This window comes from Pan troglodytes, chromosome 10, assembly GCF_028858775.2.
Source record: "Pan troglodytes isolate AG18354 chromosome 10, NHGRI_mPanTro3-v2.0_pri, whole genome shotgun sequence".
Classification (NCBI taxonomy): domain Eukaryota; kingdom Metazoa; phylum Chordata; class Mammalia; order Primates; family Hominidae; genus Pan; species Pan troglodytes.
The window spans coordinates 73,180,549-73,203,539 of NC_072408.2; the positions used below are offsets into that span (position 1 = coordinate 73,180,549).

The 22,991-nt window shown below is 41.0% G+C and overlaps 1 protein-coding gene across 5 annotated transcripts in view; it reads left to right on the forward strand.

Moving 5' to 3' along the window:
* ST8SIA1 (ST8 alpha-N-acetyl-neuraminide alpha-2,8-sialyltransferase 1) overlaps positions 1 to 22,991 on the forward strand; it is a 192,879-nt gene that overhangs the window by 30,781 nt on the left and 139,107 nt on the right. For 4 of the 5 annotated variants that reach the window (XM_054662946.2, XM_063784819.1, XM_054662945.2 and 1 more), the window contains exon 3: positions 1,046 to 1,132. In XM_054662946.2, coding sequence (XP_054518921.1) covers positions 1,046 to 1,132 — 87 coding nt within the window. 5 annotated transcript variants of the gene reach the window in all.

Sequence of the window (22,991 nt, forward strand, 5' to 3'; positions counted from 1 at the left end):
GATGAATTAAAATGGCCTATGCATATGCCAACCAGAAAAGTGCAGTTGGTGGCTCAGAGGAGGACTGAGATGTAGAGGCTGTCTTGTCCAGCCTCTGGAAATAGCTACTTAGGTACATAAGCCGAGCAGCATTTCAAGTTATGAAATGTTGGATGGAAAAATGATATATTTATTTGCCTCTCATTGAAGCTGGTAATAAGGTGAATGTCAAGAACAAAAGAATCATCTAAAGATCTAAAGATGGCTTTAGGTAAGATTCCCTGAGTTTAGGAGCTGGCATTTAGCTAGGAAATGAATACCTAGGACCCTCACTAGTAGTCCCAGCTGGCTTCAGATGGGTCCTCCTGGAGTAGACATGTAATCTGCTTTGGTCTCCTCTTACTTAGTCACCCAAGCAATGGCTAAGAATGTCATTTAAGGTATGCAGCACCAAGTTTGGTCCCTCAAACCACATTTCACTGGACTAAGGTATGCGTTTAGCTGCTGGCAATGTAAAAAACTGAACTAAAAAAATAATAATGCATGGACTGGTATCCCTGATCACACACAGTGTAACAGTTTGGATAAGAACTGGGATGAGCAATTAGAATACCTATTAATAAACCTAAGGGGTGATGAGGCATGAAAAGATTGCTGACTCACTTGGGTGAACATGTGTTTCATCCAAGTATATAGGCAGCAAAGGGGAGGAACACCTTTGGACAAGTTTTTGGAATGTGGCATTGGGAAAAAAAGGAATAGGGTTCGATGCCATCACAGCGATTCTGTATTCCTCCTTTCCCACAAAATTTTTTGGTTTTCCTGTATCCAAATGTCTTGGGTATGGGTTGCCCTTGTGTGTGTGGAAGAGAGAGACAGTATTCAGGACATTTTTAAAATTACTCCAAATTTGACTCAGTGTATTCTTAGCACACAGTGAGCTGGATAGTGAGTTTCTGTCGTATGGCTAACTGAGGCCTGACCATATGTGTACTTTATTGTTTAGTAATAGAAGTCCCATTATCCCTAACATTTTTTGTAAACACTACTCTTCTTTCTTGGACAGGGACAAAAGAGGAACCTCTGGCAAGGCTATGCCTGCTACCTGCCTTATGATTGGGCAGAAACTCCCACCCATGGAAGCTGAAACTAGGTAATAAGTGGAAACAAGTGGAAATTGTGGGAGATGGGAATGGGATATTTAACTGGTAACAATGCTAGGAAAGGGAACCATCATTCTTTTCTTGAGACAATATCTCATGGCAGGAAAATAATATTTTTAGCTGTCTCAGATGTGGTGTGGAATCATGGCCAATGCTAGGCAAAGCCCCCGGATTTGTTTTTCCCTGAGAAAAAAGATTGTATTGAATCCATACTATGAGATTCACTCAAAGAATGCACTTGGGAAGTTTAGAGAAAATAGGTTAATTAGCATCCCTTGATGACTCTTGAATATGAGCAGGTTGCATTTGCCATTTAGGTTGTGTTTTGTTGGTTGTGTTTATTGTATTTATTCTTTTGTAGTTTTTAGAGAAAATTTTCTTTGAACTGGAGGATACATTGTGATTTTGGCATCTGTAGCTGATACTCTGCATTGCCATGAACCAAGATGACAGCCTGTTAAGGCAACTGTGCATGATGAGAGCTGACTTGCGCATTGCTGCCTGCCTTGTACGTCAGGGTCTACTTTGCTCATTTGACAATACCAGATGTGAATACAGACAGAGTGCTAGACAAGCTCATCTTGATAGGATTGGGCTTGTGCTCCAGATAGTGAATATTGGCTTGATATGCTTATCATATATCACAGATAATTCATCCCTGGGACTTCAAAAAGGATAATTATGGAAATGTTATGACTTACTCAGAACTGTATCTAAGAGTTGCATAGGCTCAAATAACACAATTCTTGAATTTCACCCACACCACAAATACACAGTGGCAACATTTGTTGTCCCTTAACCAGTACTGGCTGCAATGTGCTAAAAGGGGCTTGTGGGTCTTAGTAATTGAGCTTGGTATGTGGAGACAAGTGGAGATAACAGTCCTTTTGAAGCTTCACCATTGTGATAGACCTGTTAAGTCAGATAACGACAACTAGAAGGACAGCCATGGGCTTGACAGTTGGTCTGGAAAGATGATAAAGAAATATGCAAATGGATATTGCCCATTACCAAACTGATTGAGAATTAGGCTTGCTAACATCTTTGGATGACATGAGCCTTGGCATATTGCTTACAATAGAATGTGATATACTTGCAGGGAAGTGCCAAGGTATAATGAAGCATCAGGCTGGAAGGATACATTTGGGGGTGGGGAACTATGGCAAGCCTAAACTATGGCGAGGTGTCACTAGTCACTAGATGCCTTTATATCAGTTTCATCACACTCACAGTGGCACAAATTAAAAAGGCATTTATATTCTGTGTGGTACAAATTGGTTGGCTTTTGACAAATTAAGGATCATGGTTTATTATTCAGAATGACAGGCCCTCACTCCAAACTTTCTGAATCAGAATCTGAATTTTAACCAGATTCCCCAGGTGAATCATATGCACATCAAAGTTTGAGAAACACTAAAATAGGCTTTATCTGTCCTTCTCGTAATGCAGGATTGCCTCTATTTCTGTCAGTAGAGCTGAAGGAATAATTAGGGACTTTATCTGGTTTTGATATTGTCAAATATACTATATTGTATAAAAGAGATTTTCCAAAAGCCAATTGTCTTAGTCCATTTGCATTGTCATAAAAGAATACCTGAGACTGGGTGATTTATAAAGAAAAAAGGTTTATTTGATTCATGGCTTACAGGCTGTACAAGAAGCATGGCACCAGCAGTTGATTCTTGTGAGGCTTGAGGCTGCTTCCACTCAAGGTGGAAGGTGAAAGGAAGCCAACTGTGTGGAGATCACATGGTGAGAGAGAGGAGTGACAGAGAGAGAGAGAGAGAGAGAGAGAAGAAGAAGAAGAAGGAGGAGAAGGCCATGCTCTTTTTTAACAATCAGTTCTCCAGACAATGAATATTGGCTGGAGAATATTACCCATATATATGTGGGCATATATGTATAATAATAGAATTATGTATATGTATAATATAATATGTAATTTTATACATATATTATTATAGATAATGTATAATTATATACATATACTATTATACATCTATAATAGAAATCTATAACTGGAGGAATCTTCAAGATTATCAACTATAATTCTCTGATTTTAGAAGAGAGAAAATGTAGCACAGAAAGATTAGGTGTCTTTGTAATCCACCATGGGTAGAATTTGGTATAGTGTATATATTGACATTTAGAAAAAAAGGAATATATCATGCCAGAGGGAGTGGGCATTTAGTCTCCACTGGGTCTCATAAAACAGATGACCTTACAAAGTATACAGTGAATTTATTTGAACATGGTCCCCATAATAAAACACCCTAGGTCACTGTTATGATTTGAATATGTGTCTACTCTAAAGTTCATGTTGAAATTTAATCCCCAATGTGGCAGTATAAAGATGTGGAGCCTTTAAGAGGTGATCGGATCATGAGGAATCTGCCCTGCTGAATGGGTTAATTCACTAACGGATTAATGGGTTACTGGCTTAATGGGTTATCATGGGAGTGGGACTGGTGGCTTTATAAGAAGAGGAAGAGAAACCTGAGCCAGCACACTCACTCCCTCACCATGTGATACCCTGATCCACCTTGGGAAGAGTCTCCACCAACAAGAAGTCCCTCACCAAGGTGGCATCTTAACCTTAGACTTCTCAGCCCTTACAACTGTAAGAAATAAATTTATTTACTATATAGATTGCCCAGTTTCTGGTATTCTGTTATAAGAAAATGGACTAGGACAGCAACTGAAACAAGATTCAATACAAATTTTCTTCTGGATATTTTTACTGATAGGAGAACAGATATTTGGGTATGGAGAAGGAGGGAATTTCTTTGCTTTGTTGGGAAGATAGACTTCTTTTGATAATTTTTTCATGTTCCATGGGCACTTTGTATAACATAAAAAGCCTGATTTATATGCTAGCAGGAGTTATCGGTAAGTATAGTCACTGAATACAGCTTTATCTCCATTAACACAGAAAAGACTGGCTGGTGCTAGAAAGAATGGAGACAATATGCTTTGTGTGAACTGGGACTCTGTCTGACTTGTCATAGCTGTATCTTTACCCCTATGGTAGTGACTTGGCTTAAAATAGTGGCTTTTTATTTGTATGTGATTGGTGTCTACTCTCGAGTAGCTTAAAATAAAATTGAGATATCAAATCAGGTAATTCCAATATGCTGGTAAGAAAACAAAATTAAAATTCAAACCATATTGCAATAGTTTTTGATGCACTGCTAAAAGAGGTTTATAAACAACTGGCATAAAATCACAAGGGGAGAGATGATCAGGACCTGGAAAGTTGCAGGAAAAAACAAACATTCATGAAAAGAATGTGATATTGAAAATGGTTCAGATCTGAATAAGCAGAGAAAGTGGAACAGAATTTCAAATGAAGGAACTTACATGCATGAAGTAAGTCCAAGAAAGCTGAGATGAAGTATAGAATGACTCAGATGGAGGCAACTGGGTGTATGAGGATATAAGGCTGAGAATAAGGGTTGTTGAGATTGTGGTTCATCGTGCCTGCTAGGCTATGGATTTTGACACGTATTTGTAGGCAACTGGTGGTTCTTGTTGAAGTGCAGGACGGCGTGATTAAAGGTGTCTTAGAAAGATAAATATGTCGGTACACAAGAGGGATGAGTTAAAGAACTGCTGGGAAAGATAATGTTAGGAGATAAAAGAAAAACCAGAAGCAGAATTGGAATGGTAGCAAATGGACTAGAAAGGGAAGATTGTCTTCTAAAAACATAACAAAGAAAGAATTGGAAGAACTTAGCAGCACTGATCAGCTGGGAGACATTCACCAATGCTTTATTCTTTCTACCCATAACCTAGGGACCTAGGATTTTCTTAAGGTTAAGACAAATATTTATCATACATAAAATTAATCAATAATATATTCTTTTCCATGTAAAAAGGTCAACACACTTTCATTAAGTAATTTCTGAATGTATGTAGGAAGAATAATACCCTAAGCCAGCAGTCCCCAACCTTTTTAGGATGGATGGTTTCAGGGTGACATTGTTCTACCTCAGATATCAGGCATTGGATTCTCATAAGAAACACGCAACCTAGATCCCTTGCATGCGCAGTTCACAATAGGGCTCGTGCTCCTGTGAGAATCTAACGCAACAGCTCATCTGACAGGAGGCGGAGCTCAGGCAGTAATGCTCACTGCCTGGTGCTGACCTTCTGCTGTGCTGCCGGGTTGCTAACAGGCCATGCATGAACTGGTACTGGTCCACAACCTGGGGGTTGGGGAACCCTGAAGCCCTTTCAGTTCTGTTGCTTAGGGTTACTCCATAAGGAAGCTACCCATTTATAAAAAAGTTTTCTCAAGATATTTCTAGGTAGACCTTAAAAAAGAATAAAATGATGTAAGTTGTTTGACCTCTATATGCCTCAATTGCTCCTTTCAAAAATAGGGATAACAATAAATAGTACATCCTAGGGTTTCATGAGGATTGAATGAGTTTATACAGGTGAAGTGTCAACTTAGTGTCTCAGTAAGTGTTAGCTCCCTCTCCTCCTTCTCTTCTTCCTCTTGTCTTATTTTTAATGTATCTGAAATAGCCTTTTCTGAAGTACTAGAACAATTGCTGTATACTAAAATGGTTGTTTTCTCCTCAAACTATAGTTTGCTAAAAGTAGTTTTGAAATGATTAAATATCAGTACACAAAATTGTCCTTTGATATTCCAACCAGACTCTGACCTTGGATCACCTAAAAAAATGGACCATATGGAAGGAAATATATTCTTTCTTTATACACCATTGATCATGTCTTCTGCCACTCAGTACTCCCTTGCCTTCTATGACACCATACTCTCTGGATTTTCTTTCCCTCTTGGGCCAATTCTTTTCTAACTCTTTTACACACTTATTCTTTTCCATGGGTCCACCTTTATGTTGGGTATTTATAGCTCAATATTAGGTAGTCTTCTTTCCGCCCTGTGTTTTCCTCCACTAACTCAACAATTTTATCGATGTCATTATCTACAGATGTGTCATTTCCAAATATATATCATACCCAAACCTCTTCTCTGAGTTCCAGGTACAAATACTTCCCTGCCTAGAAGATATATCTACCTGGATGCCTCAAAGGTACCTCAAATTCACATGTCCAAAACCAAACTCAAGTCCTGAGACCCAACTTGCTCCCCTTCTGGTGTTTGCTGTCTTTAAGAATAGCATCTTTTATTATTTTGCCAGAAATCTATGAATTACTCTCAACACCTACGTTTCCCTCATGTCTGTTTTCAAATTTGTCTTCAACTCCCATCAATTTTATTTCCTAAATGATTCTCTAATCCACCCTCTTTTCTTCATCTCTACTGCAAACATCTCAGACTCTAAATGATCTCCCTGAATATACTTTGGCTCTCTTCCTGCTTGTTTTTTTCTATTTAAAGTTTATATTTTTTGTTTCACAAAATGAATAAAAGCACATATTTTAAAAAGCCATGTAGTACTATGAGAACTACTAGGCTTTGAATAGTAAATAAATAGACAAATAAACAAACAAACAAATAGTACTACCTGCCCCATCCCTAATTCCCTATTCCTTTTTAGCTGTTTTAGTTATTTCTTTATCCTATCCTTTTTAGCTGTTTTAGTTATTTCTTTAGGCCGTTACTTCAAATTTTGAAATAATGTTCTTATGTTGCCTTTCCTAGATCTTTTTAAAAAATGTGATCTATTATATTGTTTCTAAGGAAGATAGAATTTTGTTGTCTTATACCCTCATATTAACCTACTCTCACCCAATATTATCATATCACATTTTTTGTTAAATTAGTATTTATTGTTTATGTTATTAAGATTATGGATTAAATATATTGAAATGTTTCTTTTCTTTTACAACTTTTTGTTTTATCTGGAGTTAATTATTGCTTTGTTTTTACATTGGCTTAGTTAGTACATAGAAACCTAGCTAACACAGTGTTCATTCTAAACACACTCAAACTTACCAGGTGGTCTCTCAGCTTAATTTTTTCTTCTGGGAGAACTTCTTTCTCAGGGTCTCTATTTTTCTACTTCAAAAAAGATTGCTTGCTCTTTTTCCTCTGCTTTTCCTTGGCTTCTTTTTCAGCCCTCTCTGGTTTTAACTGAGCATTCTATATGACTCCATTTAATCTTTTCTCTTAGTTTCTCTTCCTGAAAACTTGGTGATGAAACAGGAGAGTTCCCTTATTCTCCTCACAGGACATGCAACAGGTGTATGGCTTGCTCCTTCGGTGACCCCGCTACTCAGACTCCTAGGGGGAGCATGCAGATGGGCAGATGCAGAGGCTGTGGGGAGCACTTTTGGTCTTTTGCCCCATGACAGCATCTAGGGATGGGTATCTGCGACTCCCGAAGCCCAAGTGGGCATGTGTTACAGTGTGCTTTTTCAGCTTTGCTGTCTGCAGACGGCTTGTGTTAATCAGCTCAATAGACCCTCTGCCTTATCAGTTATATGATATGAGATTGCAATATATATTTTTTGAGTTTTTTCAACTCTTATTTTCAACATATATTGTTAACTCTTCTAAGTCTAACTTCAAATAACACTATACATCTTCAAGTGTAGTACAGGTATCTTTGATAACAGAGTATTTCCAATTCCTCCCTCCTGATTCTTATGATATTGCTATCATTCACTTCGCTTATCTGTATGCTATGATCATTCTATACGTTGTTATTACTATCACTCTTAAAAATTATTTTTAGTTGAATTAAAAATAAGAAAAATAAAACATTTTATTATGCTGTAATTAATTTAATTTAATTTAATTTTTTTGAGACAGGCTCTTGCTCTGTCACCCAGGCTAGAGTTCAATGGCATGATGATGGCTCACTGCAGCCTTGACCTCCTGGGCTCAAGCAATTCTCCTGCCTTAGTCTCCTGAGTAGCTGGGACTACAGGCACATGCCACGAGGCCCAGCTAATTTTTAAAAAATTTTTAGTAGAGATGAGGTCTCATTATGTTGCTCAGGCTTGTCTTGAACTCCTGAGCTCAAGCAATTCTCTCACATTGGCCTCCTAAAGTGCTGGGATTACAGGCATGAGCCACTGAACCTGGCTTGTACCTCAATGTATTCCTTCTCTAATGCTCTTTCTTTTTTTATGCAGCTTGGAGTTTCTCACCTGTATCGCTTCTTTCTTTCTGAAGAACTTTTTTCAATATTTTTTTCAGGGTCAATCTGTTGGTGATGAATCAGTTCAGTTTTTGTTGAAGAAAGTATTTATTTATTTATTTATTTTAGTGTTAGAGTGAAATTTATTATTTTGACTACTGCTTCTCAGTTTAAGAGTCTGGATATGAAGTATGTTTTGATGAGTTTCTTGCAGGATAAAATGAAAGTTAGATATCCTAGCAAACATTATTTTCATTAACTCAGAACCAAATTGGATCCATTTATTACATAATTTAAAAAATTACTAATGGCTCTTGTTCTATATAATTATTCCACCTCTTTTTGAATTCTGTTTTCTTAGGAAACTTTATTATTACTTTCAAATGTGATAGCATTCACTACATTCTCAACCTTGAATTATAATCTCTTCCACATCTATGTTCAAATTTAGTTTCTCATTTGTATTACTATATCTTTGAATTTTCTCTCAGTTCGGATTTTTTCTCTCTGACATTGAAGGACTTTAAAAATATCTATTTCAGTGTTATTTCATACAACAAGGTCTTTGATTTATGCATTAATTATTTTTATTTATTTATTTTAATTTTATTATTATTATACTTTAAGTTTTAGGGTACATGTGCACAACATGCAGGTTTATTACATATGTATATATGTGCCATGTTGGTGTGCTGCACCCATTAACCCGTCATTTACATTAGGTATATCTCCTAATGCTATCCCTCCCCGCACCCCACAACAGGCCCCAGAGTGTGATGTTCCCCTTCCTGTGTCCATGTGTTCTCATTGTTCAATTCCCACCTATGAGTGAGAACATGCGGTGTTTGGTTTTCTTGTCCTTGCGATAGTTTGCTGAGAATGATGGTTTCCAGTTTCATCCATGTCCCTACAAAGGACATGAACTCATCATTTTTTATGGCTGCATAGTATTCCATGGTGTATATGTGCCACATTTTCTTAATCCAGTCTATCATTGTTGGACATTTGGGTTGGTTCCAAGTCTTTGCTATTGTGAATAGTGCTGCTATAAACATACATGTGCATGTGTCTTTATAGCAGCACGATTTATAATCCTTTGGGTATATACCCAGTAATGGGATTGCTGGGTCAAATGGTATTTCTAGTTCTAGATCCCTGAGGAATCGCCACACTGACTTCCACAATGGTTGAACTAGTTTACATTCCCACCAACAGTGTAAAAGTGTTCCTATTTCTCCACATCCTCTCCAGCACCTGTTGTTTCCTGACTTTTGAATGATCGCCATTCTAACTGGTGTGAGATGGTATCTCATTTTGGTTTTGATTTGCATTTCTCTGATGGCCAGTGATGATGAGCATTTTTTCATGTGTTTTTTGGCTGCATAAATGTCTTCTTTTGAGAAGTGTCTGTTCATATCCTTCACCCACTTTTTGATGGGGTTGTTTGTTTTTTGCTTGTAAATTTGTTTGAGTTCTTTGTAGATTCTGGATATTAGCCCTTTGTCAGATGAGTAGCTTGCAAACATTTTTTCCCATTCTGTAGGTTGCCTGTTCACTCTGATGGTAGTTTCTTTTGCTGTGCAGAAGCTCTTTAGTTTAATTAGATCCCATTTGTCAATTTTGGCTTTTGTTGCCATTGCTTTTGGTGTTTTAGACATGAAGTCCTTGCCCATGCCTATGTCCTGAATGGTATTGCCTAGATTTTCTTCTAGGGTTTTTATGGTTTTAGGTCTAACATTGAAGTCTTTAATCCATCTTGAATTAATTTTTGTATAAGGTGTAAGGAAGGGATCCAGTTTCAGCTTTCTACATATGGCTAGCCAGTTTTCCCAGCACCATTTATTAAATAGGGAATCCTTTCCCCATTTCTTGTTTTTGTCAGGTTTGTCAAAGATCAGATAGTTGTAGATATGTGGCATTATTCCTGAGGGCTCTGTTCTGTTCCATTGGTCTATATCTCTGTTTTGGTACCAGTACCATGCTGTTTTGGTTACTGTAGCCTTGTAGTATAGTTTGAAGTCAGGTAGCTTGATGCCTCCAGCTTTGTTCTTTTGGCTTAGAATTGACCTGGAGAAGCGGGCTCTTTTTTGGTTCCATATGAGCTTTAAAGTAGTTTTTTTCCAATTCTGTGAAGAAAGTCATTGGTAGCTTGATGGGGATGGCATTGAATCTATAAATTACCTTGGGCAGTATGGCCATTTTCACGATATTGATTCTTCCTACCCATGAGCTTGGAATGTTCTTCCATTTGTTTTTATCCTGCTTTATTTCATTGAGCAGTGGTTTGTAGTTCTCCTTGAAGAGTTCCTTCACATCCTTTGTAAGTTGGATTCCTAGGTATTTTATTCTCTTTGAAGCAATTCTGAATGGGAGTTCACTCATGATTTGCCTCTCTGTTTGTCTGTTATTGGTGTATAAGAATGCTTGTGATTTTTGTACATTGATTTTGTATCCTGAGACTTTGCTGAAGTTGCTTATCAGCTTAAGGAGATTTTGGGCTGAGACGATGGGGTTTTCTAGATATACAATCATGTCATCTGCAAACAGGGACAATTTGACTTCCTCTTTTCCTAATTGAATACCCTTTATTTCCTTCTCCTGCCTGATTGCCCTGGCCAGAACTTCCAACACTATGTTGAATAGGAGTGGTGAGAGAGGGCATCCCTGTCTTGTGCCAGTTTTCAAAGGGAATGCTTCCAGTTTTTGCCCATTCAGTATGATATTGGCTGTGGGTTTGTCACAGATAGCTCTTATTATTTTGAGATACATCCCATCAATACCTAATTTATTGAGAGTTTTTAGCATGAAGAGTTGTTGAATTTTGTCAAAGGCCTTTTCTGCATCTATTGAGATAATCATGTGGTTTTTGTCTTTGGTTCTATTTATATGCAAATCATTTATTGATTTGCTTATGTTGAACCAGCCTTGCATCCCAGGGATGAAGCCCACTTGATCATGGTGGATAAGCTTTTTGATGTGCTGCTGGATTCGGTTTGCCAGTATTTTATTGAGGATTTTTGCATCGATGTTCATCAAGGATATTGGTCTAAAATTCTCTTTTTTTGTTGTGTCTTTGCCAGGCTTTGGTATCAGGATGATGCTGGCCTCATAAAATGAGTTAGGGAGGATTCCTTCTTTTTCTATTGATTGGAATAGTTACAGAAGGAATGGTACCAGCTCCTCTTTGTACCTCTGGTAGAATTCAGCTGTGAATCCATCTGGTCCTGGACTTTTTTTGGTTGGTAAGCTATTGATTATTGCCTCAATTTCAGAGCCTGTTATTGGTGTATTCAGAGATTCAACTTCTTCCTGGTTTAGTCTTGGGAGGATGTATGTGTCGAGGAATTTATCCATTTCTTCTAGATTTTCTAGTTTATTTTCATAGAGGTGTTTGTAGTATTCCCTGATCGTAGTTTGTATTTCTGTGGGATCAGTGGTGATATCCCCTTTATCATTTTTTATTGGGTCTATTTGATTCTTCTCTCTTTTCTTCTTTATTAGTCTTGCTAGTGGTCTATCAATTTTGTTGATCTTTTGAAAAAACCATCTCCTGGATTCATTAATTTTTTGAAGGGTTTTTTGTGTCTCTATTTCCTTCAGTTCTGCTCGGATCTTAGTTATTTCTTGCCTTCTGCTAGCTTTTGAATGTGTTTGCTCTTGCTTTTCTGGTTCTTTTAAGTGTGATGTTAGGGTGTCAATTTTAGATCTTTCCTGCTTTCTCTTGTGGGCATTTAGTGCTATAAATTTCCCTCTACACACTGCTTTGAATGTGTCCCAGAGATTCTGGTATGTTGTGTCTTTGTTCTCATTGGTTTCAAAGAACATCTGTATTTCTGCCTTCATTTCATTATGTACCCAGTAGTCATTCAGGAGCAGGTTGTTCAGTTTCCATGTAGTTGAGTGGTTTTGAGTGAGTTTCTTAATCCTGAGTTCTAGTTTGATTGCACTGTGGTCTGAGAGACAGTTTGTTATAATTTCTGTTCTTTTACATTTGCTGAGGGGTGCTTTACTTCCAACTATGTGGTCAATTTTGGAGTAGGTGTGGTGTGGTGCTGAAAAGAATGTATATTCTGTTGATTTGGGGTCTATAATAGTCATAGGTCTACCTAATAGACCTTTGTCTATTAGGTCTGCTTGGTGCAGAGCTGAGTTCAATTCCTGGGTATCCTTGTTAACTTTCTGTCTTGTTGATCTGTCTAATGTTGACAGTGGGGTGTTAAAGTCTCCTACTATTATTGTGTGGGAGTCTAAGTCTCTTTGTAGGTCACTAAGGACTTGCTTTATGAATCTGGGTGCTCCTGTATTGGGTGCATATATATTTAGGATAGTTAGCTCTTCTTGTTGAATCGATCCCTTTACCATTATGTAATGGCCTTCTTTGTCTCTTTTGATCTTTGTTGGTTTAAAGGTTGTCTTATCAGAGACTAGGATTGCAACCCCTGCCTTTTTTTGTTTTCCATTTGTTTGGTAGATCTTCCTCCATCCCTTTATTTTGAGCCTATGTGTGTCTCTGCACGTGAAATGGGTTTCCTGAATACAGCACACTGATGGGTCTTGGCTCTTTATCCAGTTTGCCAGTCTGTGTCTTTTAATTGGAGCATTTAGCCCATTTACATTTAAAGTTAATATTTTTATGTGTGAATTTGATCCTGTCATTATGATGTTAGCTGGTTGTTTAGCTCGTTAGTTGATGCAGTTTCTTCCTAGCCTTGATGGTCTTTACAATTTGGCATGTTTTTGCAGTGGCTGCTACTGGTTGTTCCTTTCCATGTTTAGTGCCTCCTTCAGGAGCTCTTTTAGGGCAGGCTTGGTGATGACAGAATCTCTCAGCATTTACTTGTCTGTAAAATATTTTATTTCTCCTTCACTTATGAAGCTTAGTTTGGCTGGATATGAAATTCTGGGTTGAAAATTCTTCTCTTTAAGAATGTTAAATATTGGTCCCCACTCTCTTCTGGCTTGTAAAGTTTCTGCTGAGAGATCAGCTGTTCATCTGATGGGCTTCCCTTTGTGGGTAACCCGGCCTTTCTCTCCAGCTGCCTTTAACTTTTCCTTCATTTCAACTTTGGTGAATCTGACAATTATGTGTCTTGGAGTTGCTCTTCTCGAGGAGTATCTTTGTGGCGGTCTCTGTATTTCCTGAATTTGAATGTTGGCCTCTCTTGCTAGATTGGGGAAGTTCTCCTGGATAATATCCTGCAGAGTGTTTTCCAACTTGGTTCCATTCTCCCCATCACTTTCAGGTACACCAATCAGACGTAGATTTGGTCTTTTCACATAGTCCCATATTTCTTGGAGGCTTTGTTCGTTTCTTTTTATTCTTTCTTCTCTAAACTTCCCTTCTCGCTTCATTTCATTCATTTCGTCTTCCATCACTGATACCCTTTCTTCCAGTTGATTGCATCAGCTACTGAGGCTTCTGCATTCATCACATAGCTCTCATGCCTTGGTTTTCAGCTCCATCAGGTCCTTTAAGGACCTCTCTGCATTCGTTATTCTAGTTATCCATTCGTCTAATTTTTTTCAAAGCTTTTAACTTCTTTGCCATTGGTTCGAATTTCCTCCTGTAGCTCGGAGTAGTTTGATTGTCTGAAGCCTTCTTCTCTCAACTCGTCAAAGTCATTCTCCGTACAGCTTTGTTCCGTTGCTGGTGAGGAGCTGCGTTCCTCAGTTGGAAATGCAGAAATCACCTGAAGAAAGTATTTATTTATCTTTCACTTTTGAAAGACAATCTCACTCAATTTAGAATCTTAGGTTGTGATTTTTCCCCTCACAGTTTAAGTATTTCACTCCATTATCTGCTTACTTGTATGGTTTTTGTTGAAAAGTCAGTTGTAATTCTTAACTTTTTCCTCCATGGGTAAGGTGTTTTTTTCCGCTCTGGCTTCTTTCAAGATTTTTTTCTTTGTATTTGGTTTTATGTAGTTTGAATATGATATACCCATGTATTTTTTGTGTGTGATTTATCATGCTTGGTGTTCTCTGAGGTTCCTGAATTTGTGGTTTGGTGTCTGTCATTACTTTTGGAAAATTCTCAGCTGTTATCCCTTTGGATATTTCTTCTGTTCCTTTTTCTTTCTTTTTTTCCCCTGGTATTCCAATTACTTTTATGTTACACCCTTTGAAATTGTCCTGTGGTTCAGCTTGGCAAATTTTTATTGTCTTCAGGCTTACTGATTCTCTCCCCAGCCAGATCTAATCACTGATGAGCCCATTAAAGGCATTCTTCATTTCTGTTATAGTGGGTTTGATTTCTAGCATTTTTGTTTGATTCTTTCTTAGAGTTTCCATGTCTCTGCTTACATCAGCCATCTGTTCTTGCATGTTGTCTACTTTTTTATTAAAGCCTTTAACATCTTAATCATAGTGATTTTAAATTCTCTGTCCAATAATTCCAACATGTATGCCTTATGTTTTGTGTGGTGACTGGTTCTGATGCTTATTTTGTCTCTTCAGAATTTTTTTCTTGCCTTGTAATTATTTGTTGAAAGGCAGATATGATGTATTGGGTAATACAAGCAAAGGTAAACAGGCCTTCAAGTGTGAACTTTTATGTTAATTTGGCTAAGATTTGGGCTGTGTTTAATGTTTGCTATAGCTGTGAGTATCAGTCTTCAAATTTCTCCAATGTTCTAGTTTTTGTTTCTCCTGTCTGGGCTTGTCTAAGTACTTCTCCTCAGAGAGAATCTGTGTCTTGTATCTTTTTCAGCTGTAATCCGTTGATACTATATCAGAGCCATACTGGTGTGGTGATAAGGTGTGGGAGATGAGAAATGTTCTATAATCTTATTATTACATTTTAGTGTTTAGTGGCCCTGTGTCCTTGGACAATGAACTTTGCAAGTGTTTCTTAGCTTTATTTTCCCAGCTTAGGAGAGATAGAAAGCCTAGAGGGGATTGGGGTGGAAGAAATGCCCTTCCCTGAGATGAGATAATGATATGGTAAGGTTTTCTGCCCTGAAGAGTAGGGCTTTGTTGTAGATAATCTTCTGGGTATATTTCATAGTGGTTACTCTTCTCTACCCATGTAAAACCTTAAGATGATCTTTCTCAGTTTCTCTTCCTGAAAACCTGATGATGAAACAGGAGAGTTCCCTTATTCTCCTCACAGGACATGCAACAGGGGTGTGGCTTGCTCCTTCGGTGGCCCTGCTACTCAAACTCCTAGGGGGAGCATGCAGATGGGCAGGTGCAGAGGCTGTGTGGAGCACTTTTGGGCTTTGGCCCCATGGCAGCATCTAGGGATGGGTGTCTGCGACTCCCAAAGCCCAAGTGGGCATGTGTTACAGTGTGCTTTTTCAGCTTTGCTGTCTGCAGACAGCTTGTGTTAATCAGCTCAATAGACCCTCTGCCTTATTGCAAGGGCAGAGGGCCAGTGTGACAGCTTTCTGTATCCTGAGCTCTTGCCCAGTGTGTGTTGGAAAAATCGGATCACATGTGGGCTGGAAGGATCAGTGCAAAGTTTTATTGAGTGGTGGGGGTGGCTTTCAGCAAGATGGATGGGGAGCTGGAAGAGGGGGATGGAGTGGAAATGTGGTCTTCCTCAAGAGTTGGGCTGCCCAGCTGCCAGACTCTTCTCTAACCGCCCCAGGCCGAACTCCTCTTGGCATCCAGATGTCCCTGCTCTTCTCTCTTTCTCTGCCATGTCGTTCTGCCGTTGCTGGTCTGCCGGTCTGCTGGTGTCTGCTGGTGTGTTCTTCTGCTTCGCTCAACCTTCAGCTGCTTGCGTCTGTGCCTGCTAAGACCTTAGGTTTATATGGGAACAGGATGGGGGGCATGGTAGGCCAGAGCGGTCTTGGAAAATGCAACATTTGGGCACGAAAACAGGAGTGCCTGTTCTCACTTAGGTCTGTGGGCACAGGCCTGAGGGTGGAGCCATCTCCAGGGACACTGTCCTTTTTTACCCAATACTTCCCTGGCCCCCATCCTGTGTCAGTGAGATTCTTGGAGGTAAAACTCATAAAAAGTGTGGAGGCCCATCTGACTATGATCTCCAGGAGTTCCTGATTGTGATCCCCAGGAGTTTCTCCCTTTCACTCTAGTCCACACTCAGCCTCCAGCAATTCCAGTATGCCAATTCCAAATGACCACTGAAGCGTTCCTACCAGTTTATGGCTTCAACATCTTCTGCTCCAGATAAACATACCTCAACTCTGGCTCTGGATTTGTCCATTTCTCCATTTTGGAGGAGGGGGGAATTGCCTTGTAACTTTAGTTCTTTGTTGAGCCCAAGTAAAGTTGTTGATTTTCAGCTTTCTTGCTTTAAATAAATCTAATCCCAACATAATTTCCAATCTTTTGCATGCATTTTCTTCTTTAAACTTCCATTATTTTCTGTTTCTTATTTTCTAAAATTTCAGTGTTATATACCTTTGGTGTAGGTTTAAAAAATTCATTTTATTGAGTCCTTAATGAATCCGTAAATTTTAGGATTCTTTTTAGTATGTCTTTGAAAATCTTCTGCTTTTTGTTTCTTGTTGTTTGGATATTTATTTTTTCTTTGAGCCTATAATTTATTATCTTATTTACCGTCTTTTATATTTTTGGCCTACTTTCTGGGATATTTCTTCAACTTTGTAATTCAACTTTTCTATGAATTCTGTTATATATTTTGTTACCATATTTTAAGTTTCAAAGGACTTTATTTTTAGTCATCTGAACATTCCTTTTGTTCTTGCTTCATTGGATTGTGTCTCAGTCCATGTGAGAATATTAATTATGGTTTTTATTGAAGATTTCTTATGTTTCCTGCATTATCATTTTTTCCTAGAGTTGATTTCTGTGTGTGATTATTTGCTTGTTTTGTCTCTACTTTCATGTTGGAGACTCTCTTCAAATGTCTAGGGATCCTTGACTCTCCCCTCATATTTAAGAAGGAGGCCTGAAAAAGAGGCCACGAAACTCGGTGTAGGCAGAGCTTATCCACTAATGGGTCTCACTAGAGGGTGTTAGACAGGGATTTGGCCATTCGGTTGGAGATATCTTAAACATATCAGAATCTGTAGGTCTTCTCTTTTGTGCTGGTCAGTCTCTAGAGATTTAACCTCCTGTTTTAAGCCAGGTTGGGGAATAAGATCTAGATGTTTCAACTGCTCCTTTTTAAAGATTTCCAACAAACCTCTTAGTTTGTTTCATTCATTACCTCCATCTCCAGAGGTCCTAGGTGCCTTCGTTTCTGAGCCTTTCAAGAACTCTCTAGTACAAATTAGCTTGATTCTTGTTGGCTTCTCTCTATGCTCCTCAATTTTCTGTGCACGTGGACACACACACACACACACACACACACACACACACACACACACACACAGAGTTACTTGAAGGCCCAGACCTTTCTCTCTCCTGATGAGTCAGTTAACACTTGTTTAATTGCTTTCCTGCTTGTGAACTTTTTGACATCCTTTGTCTGCTTTTGTATTCCTTCTTTTTTTCTTGTTCTTCTGAATCTTTTTCTCTTTTACTCCTTTACTCTTCTTTTAGTGAGGTCACAATAGGGAGTGGAGATAAATAAATGCATTTATTCAGATAAACTATATTTATAACCTTTCTCAATCTACAACCTTATTTACCTTGGTGTTGTAATTGGTTGTGAAACAGGCATCATTTTATGCTTTTGACTGGCCATTCCAAGCCATTCTGACAAGAAGAACTTGAGCAGAGACTGAAGATTGACCTTTTAAAATTTTATCTCAAATCACTGACAATTCTGTTTAATCTGGACTCCTGCCTTTACATTTTTCTACTACACATTTATAGAGTTTTAAAAGTTGTTTAGTCCCTGAGGAAATCCTGTTTGTGTCCGCTAAGCATACTCAGATGCAGAAGTATAAAAGAATACCTAAGCTACTTACTATAAGTCATACAAACAAGATGGCTAAATATCAATTAAAATATTTTATTTAAAACATTAAAACTTGGGGGTTCATACTTTTCCTTAAACAGTGATGCCTTGGCAATAGACTGAATAAGTTTGAGGATCTCATTATAAAACCAAGCAACAATTATTTGTTGAAGTGCCCGAGTTGATACCTGGAGGAACATGAAGAAAATGTGAAATATTGTTCTTGCTCTTCTCCTAGACACTTAGCCATGCCCTGTGGAGTCCTAATTTGATCAAAAGCACAGGCTTTTCATTTGACACATAAAACTCCCCTTCCTGCCTAGTTGGTGAGACATAGTTATATATGAAAAATACTAGCAATACAAGACAACACAACACAACACAACACAACTAAGTGTTTAATCATCAGTCAGAGCCAGCAAATACTATGACATCAGAACAGGAGGTCAAAGAGAGTAGAAGCAGATACCACAAATATTTATTGAGTTCTCATAAAGTCTGTGTTTTAGGTGTCCTGGGAACACATTATTGAATGAGAACTTTCTAGATAACTTGGCTTGGTCTTGAATAATGCACTGGATTTATACATGGGGAGGAAAAAAAAACCAAAAACAAACACACATCACATGAGCGGATCACAACACTGTGACAGAACTGAGACCTGTGTGTGATATGGTTTGGCTCTGTGTCCCCACCCAAATCTTATCTTGAATTGTAATCTCCGTAACCCCCCTGTGTCCAGGGTGGGACCTGGTGGGAGGTGATTGGATCGTGGGGGCTGTTTCCCCCAGGCTGTTCTCATGATAGTGAGTTCTCACGAGATCTGATGGTTTTATAAGTGTTTGACAGTTCATCCTACACACACATTCTCCTTCTTGCCTGCCACCAAGTAAGACATGCCACTTTGCCTTCCACCAGGATTGTAAGTTTCCTGAGGCCTCCTCAGCCATGTGGAACTGTGAGTCAATTAAACCTCTTTCCTTTACAAATTACCCAGTCTCAGTGGTATTCTTTATAGTAATGTGAGAACGGACCAATGTAGTGTGACTTGGAAGGGTGAGAGCGATGACCTGATTAGATTTGGTGCTCATGTTAAGAAAAAGTAGGGAATAAGTTTGGATTGTTGGGTGGGCAAAAGCCCACCAAGGTAAGAGAATTCTTAGTTTGCAGAAGAAAGAAAAACAGCACATTGTGTCACACAGATCTTTTGATATAAAGCATGACTTTAATGCATTCTTATGATATTAAATAGGGAAACATTTACATAGCCCCTTCATAACTGTAATATGCCTTAGTTTTGTTTGTCAGTTTATTTCTTTGTTATTTACTCTACAAATACCCCTTGAACTTGAGGAAGAAAAATGGGAATGGTTTGTGTTTTACTTAAATTATAAGATCAAAGATGGCAGATGATTTATCCAAAGCCCAGGCAAGTAGGAAAAGCCCCCCCTTCCCTTCCCCTTTTCCAGGATAGAAGAGAGTTGGCTGGTTACTTTGCAGGACTTAAGATGATCTTCATTTTAAAGAATCTGTATCAGCCTCCACTGTGGTAAGATGTGACTGGGATTTCAAGGTTTCCCCTGTCTCTACTGATTTACCTAAGTAGGACAGAGATTTCTGGGGCATGCCTGCCGGTGGAGGGCAGTAGGTCACTCAACTAAGAGCACAGTATTGTTGAGAAAATGACACTAAAGTGGTCATCTGGGATGCTACTTCGCTTTTCGAAAACTAACTTTGCATCAACTTCTCAAGTTCCACCTCTCAGTGGAGACGGATGCTAGACAAAGATACCAGGCACCGCAGCCTGGTCGGCTGAACAAATGGAGTTATAGCCTTAGATTTTGTTTTCGTGATGACTAAGCTGACCAGGTTTCTTCTTTGTCCTTGCACACTTTATGCTTGACGAGATGCTTAAGCAAATAGAATAGGCGACCGCTAGGAGGTACCCGAGCTATGCGTCGGCCGCCGGGGCGAGCAGAAATGGCTAACAGCGACTCTCTCGGCTCGGTGGGTCAAGGCGGGTGGCGCTTTTCCAAGGTCGGGGTTGCGATAAGCTTATCGCTTATCACAAGCAAGAAGGGCAAGAAGGACGTCTAAGAACCAACGGTCCTTTAATCTAAAAGGCCGCGCGCCTCCAAGGCAATGTGACATCTTGAGGTCTAGTGTTTGGGCACCAGCTGCCTGCACATCTGGATGCAGCACTGTCTTTCCTTTCAGGGAGGAGGCGAGGCGGAGGACCCCGGAGTGCACGCACCTCCTCGTGCGCGCGCTCGCTTGCGCCCGTGAACGTGTGTGCGTGTGTGTGTGTGTGTGTGTGTGCGCGCGCGCGCGCACACACACACACGGGCCGCGGGTCCGGGACCGGCTAATGGGGGTGGGGGCCCAGGAAGGAATAAATCTCCGCCAGCCTCCTCGCGCCTGGCTGCGGGTTAATATCCAACCAGTTAGAGAAAGACTAGGGTGACGGCAGCAGGGTGACAGCCTGGGCACACCGGCCGCTTGTCGAAGGATCAGGATATTAGCCAGTCTCCGCCACACTCAGGGACTGATATATTTCTATTGGCGGGGGGCTGTTGTTTTTTATTGTCTGCCGTTATCTCCAAAGAACAAGGGTACGAGTGAGGGCTGCGCGCTCTGGGCGAGTGTCGCGGCTCGGATCGGGTCGAAGGAGGCAATTTTGCGGGTGGGGGAGGGAGGGGGAGACCTTGATTTCCACCAATCCCTGGGCGTTTGTCTGCGAAGTCCGGGGCGCAGCGGAAGGCTGCGGCGCGCCGCTGAATTAACTGATGAGAGCGAGTTCTTTTCTTCTCCGGGAGGGGTGGAGAGCGAGGGTCCCGGCGGGCGAGGCGGAGGAGCCCGGGGCAGGATAGCGGTCCCGGGCCGTCGTGGAAATTTCCAAGGACTTGGTGCGGCGCAGAGAGCGCGTCTCGGGGCGGGTGGGTGGGGGGGGGTTGCCTGGCGGCGCAGCAGCGCGGGAGGCGGCGAAGGGCGCAGGAGCATCGCTCGGAGGGGACAAGGGGACGCCACGGGCCAAATGTCTGGGAGGGAGCCGAGCCTTCTCCCGGACCCTCGCCGAGGGCGACCGTGATGCTGCAGAACCGGCGGGAGCGACTCGCCGCCGCCGCTCTCTGCGCACTCGGAGACCCCAGCGCCCGCCTTCTGCAGGGGAAGCGACCATGGCCATAGATCGTGACTTCACCCCCAGCCACTTCCCCTAGAAAGAAATCCTTGGAAAAGTTGCATTTGAAAAAATCCTTGCGCTGACCTTTGGGGCCGACCGGGCCGAAGAAGCGTGCGTGCGCTTGCAAGTAAGAGAACCAAAGGTGTGTGTGCATGGGGGGCTGGCGGTGGGGGACCCTCCGCTGCCACTTCGCCTAGCTTTGTGCTGAGGCCCCGGCCCCCGCCCCTGGGACGCCGGGGCTGCGATGAGCCCCTGCGGGCGGGCCCGGCGACAAACGTCCAGAGGGGCCATGGCTGTACTGGCGTGGAAGTTCCCGCGGACCCGGCTGCCCATGGGAGCCAGTGCCCTCTGTGTCGTGGTCCTCTGTTGGCTCTACATCTTCCCCGTCTACCGGCTGCCCAACGAGAAAGAGATCGTGCAGGGGGTGCTGCAACAGGGCACGGCGTGGAGGAGGAACCAGACCGCGGCCAGAGCGTTCAGGTACTCCTGCCCTCGCGGCTCCTCCCCTCTAGCGTCCTTTCCTCCCCGAGTGCAGAGGACAGGGTCACCGGCGAGGACCGCCTTGCACCGCCTCGCAGAGGCATCCCTTTCATCCGCTCTTCCATGTCCTTTCCCTCCATTTGTGCCATTCCCAACCTGGAGACTTTAGTCAGGGTTCCTTCCCCACCCCTGATCCCCAGAGATGTGCAGACACCTGCTTTGCGCATGTAAAGACTCGACGCATTTCTTCCCAAAGCGGAGTTTTATTTAACAATTTACGGATAAACAAAACAGAGGGAAGGAGAACCCAGGATAACTTAGTCTCTTGCACTTAATGAGAATTTACCTCTTGGGCTCTGCAGACATTTGAAGCTGTAGGGAACAAGAAGCAGGTAAAAGGCATCTCCCCGAGGTGGAGTGCACAGTCGGTAACATAAGTTCCCAACGTCGGAGTGATGGGCAGTAGATACATGGACGGATCCCGCAGCTTTGCGCAGTGTGCCCACAGCAAGTGCATAGTACTGACTGACATCCTACTAAGAGACGATACTGTGCAATTTTTGTGTTGAAATCTCGAACAGCTTTCTAGTATTATTATCTCATCTTGTTGACCACAAATTGATTCTTTAGAAGGATGAGTAACTTCCCCAAGGTCATTACTTTTGACCTGTGGGTGCTGGATTTTTCATCACTTAAAGCTCCAAAGCTCCCAGCTCTTTTTATTGGCTTAGGCTGTGGATGCCTCTGGAAGATGGGAGATGTACTTTAAGTAGGCACCTGAAGTCAGAAAACAAACAAAATCCCCAAGCCAGGTTGGAAATCAGAACTCTGAGGATCACTCAGAGGTTGTAGATCCGCTTCCTTTCTGGGAATTTTAGATTAAATGTCTAAAAATAAGTTACGGCAGCAGGGGTTGTGTAGTTAGATTGGAGGGAAGGCAGAGCTGCTTCCCCTTCCTCTCCACCTCCCCAGGCATGTTGAGGGAACACACGGGTGCTTCCACCACTGCGAGGTGCCCCTTTCACCTTTAGTCTCTAGGGCTGAAGATGCTGCTGTTGGCTTCTTCCTGTGATTGTAGTGGTCTGGGTGGTTGGAAATGATCTCCTCTGCTCTGTAGAGGATCTTTCTAATCAGTGCAAGGGCAGGTGAGTTCTAATGTAAACATTTTTCACTGCAGTTATTTACAAATATTCAGGAGCATCTATACATTTTAAAAAACTTTTTAAACATATGGTTTCCATCTCCTTCTCAGGCCTCCTCCTGGAAAGAGG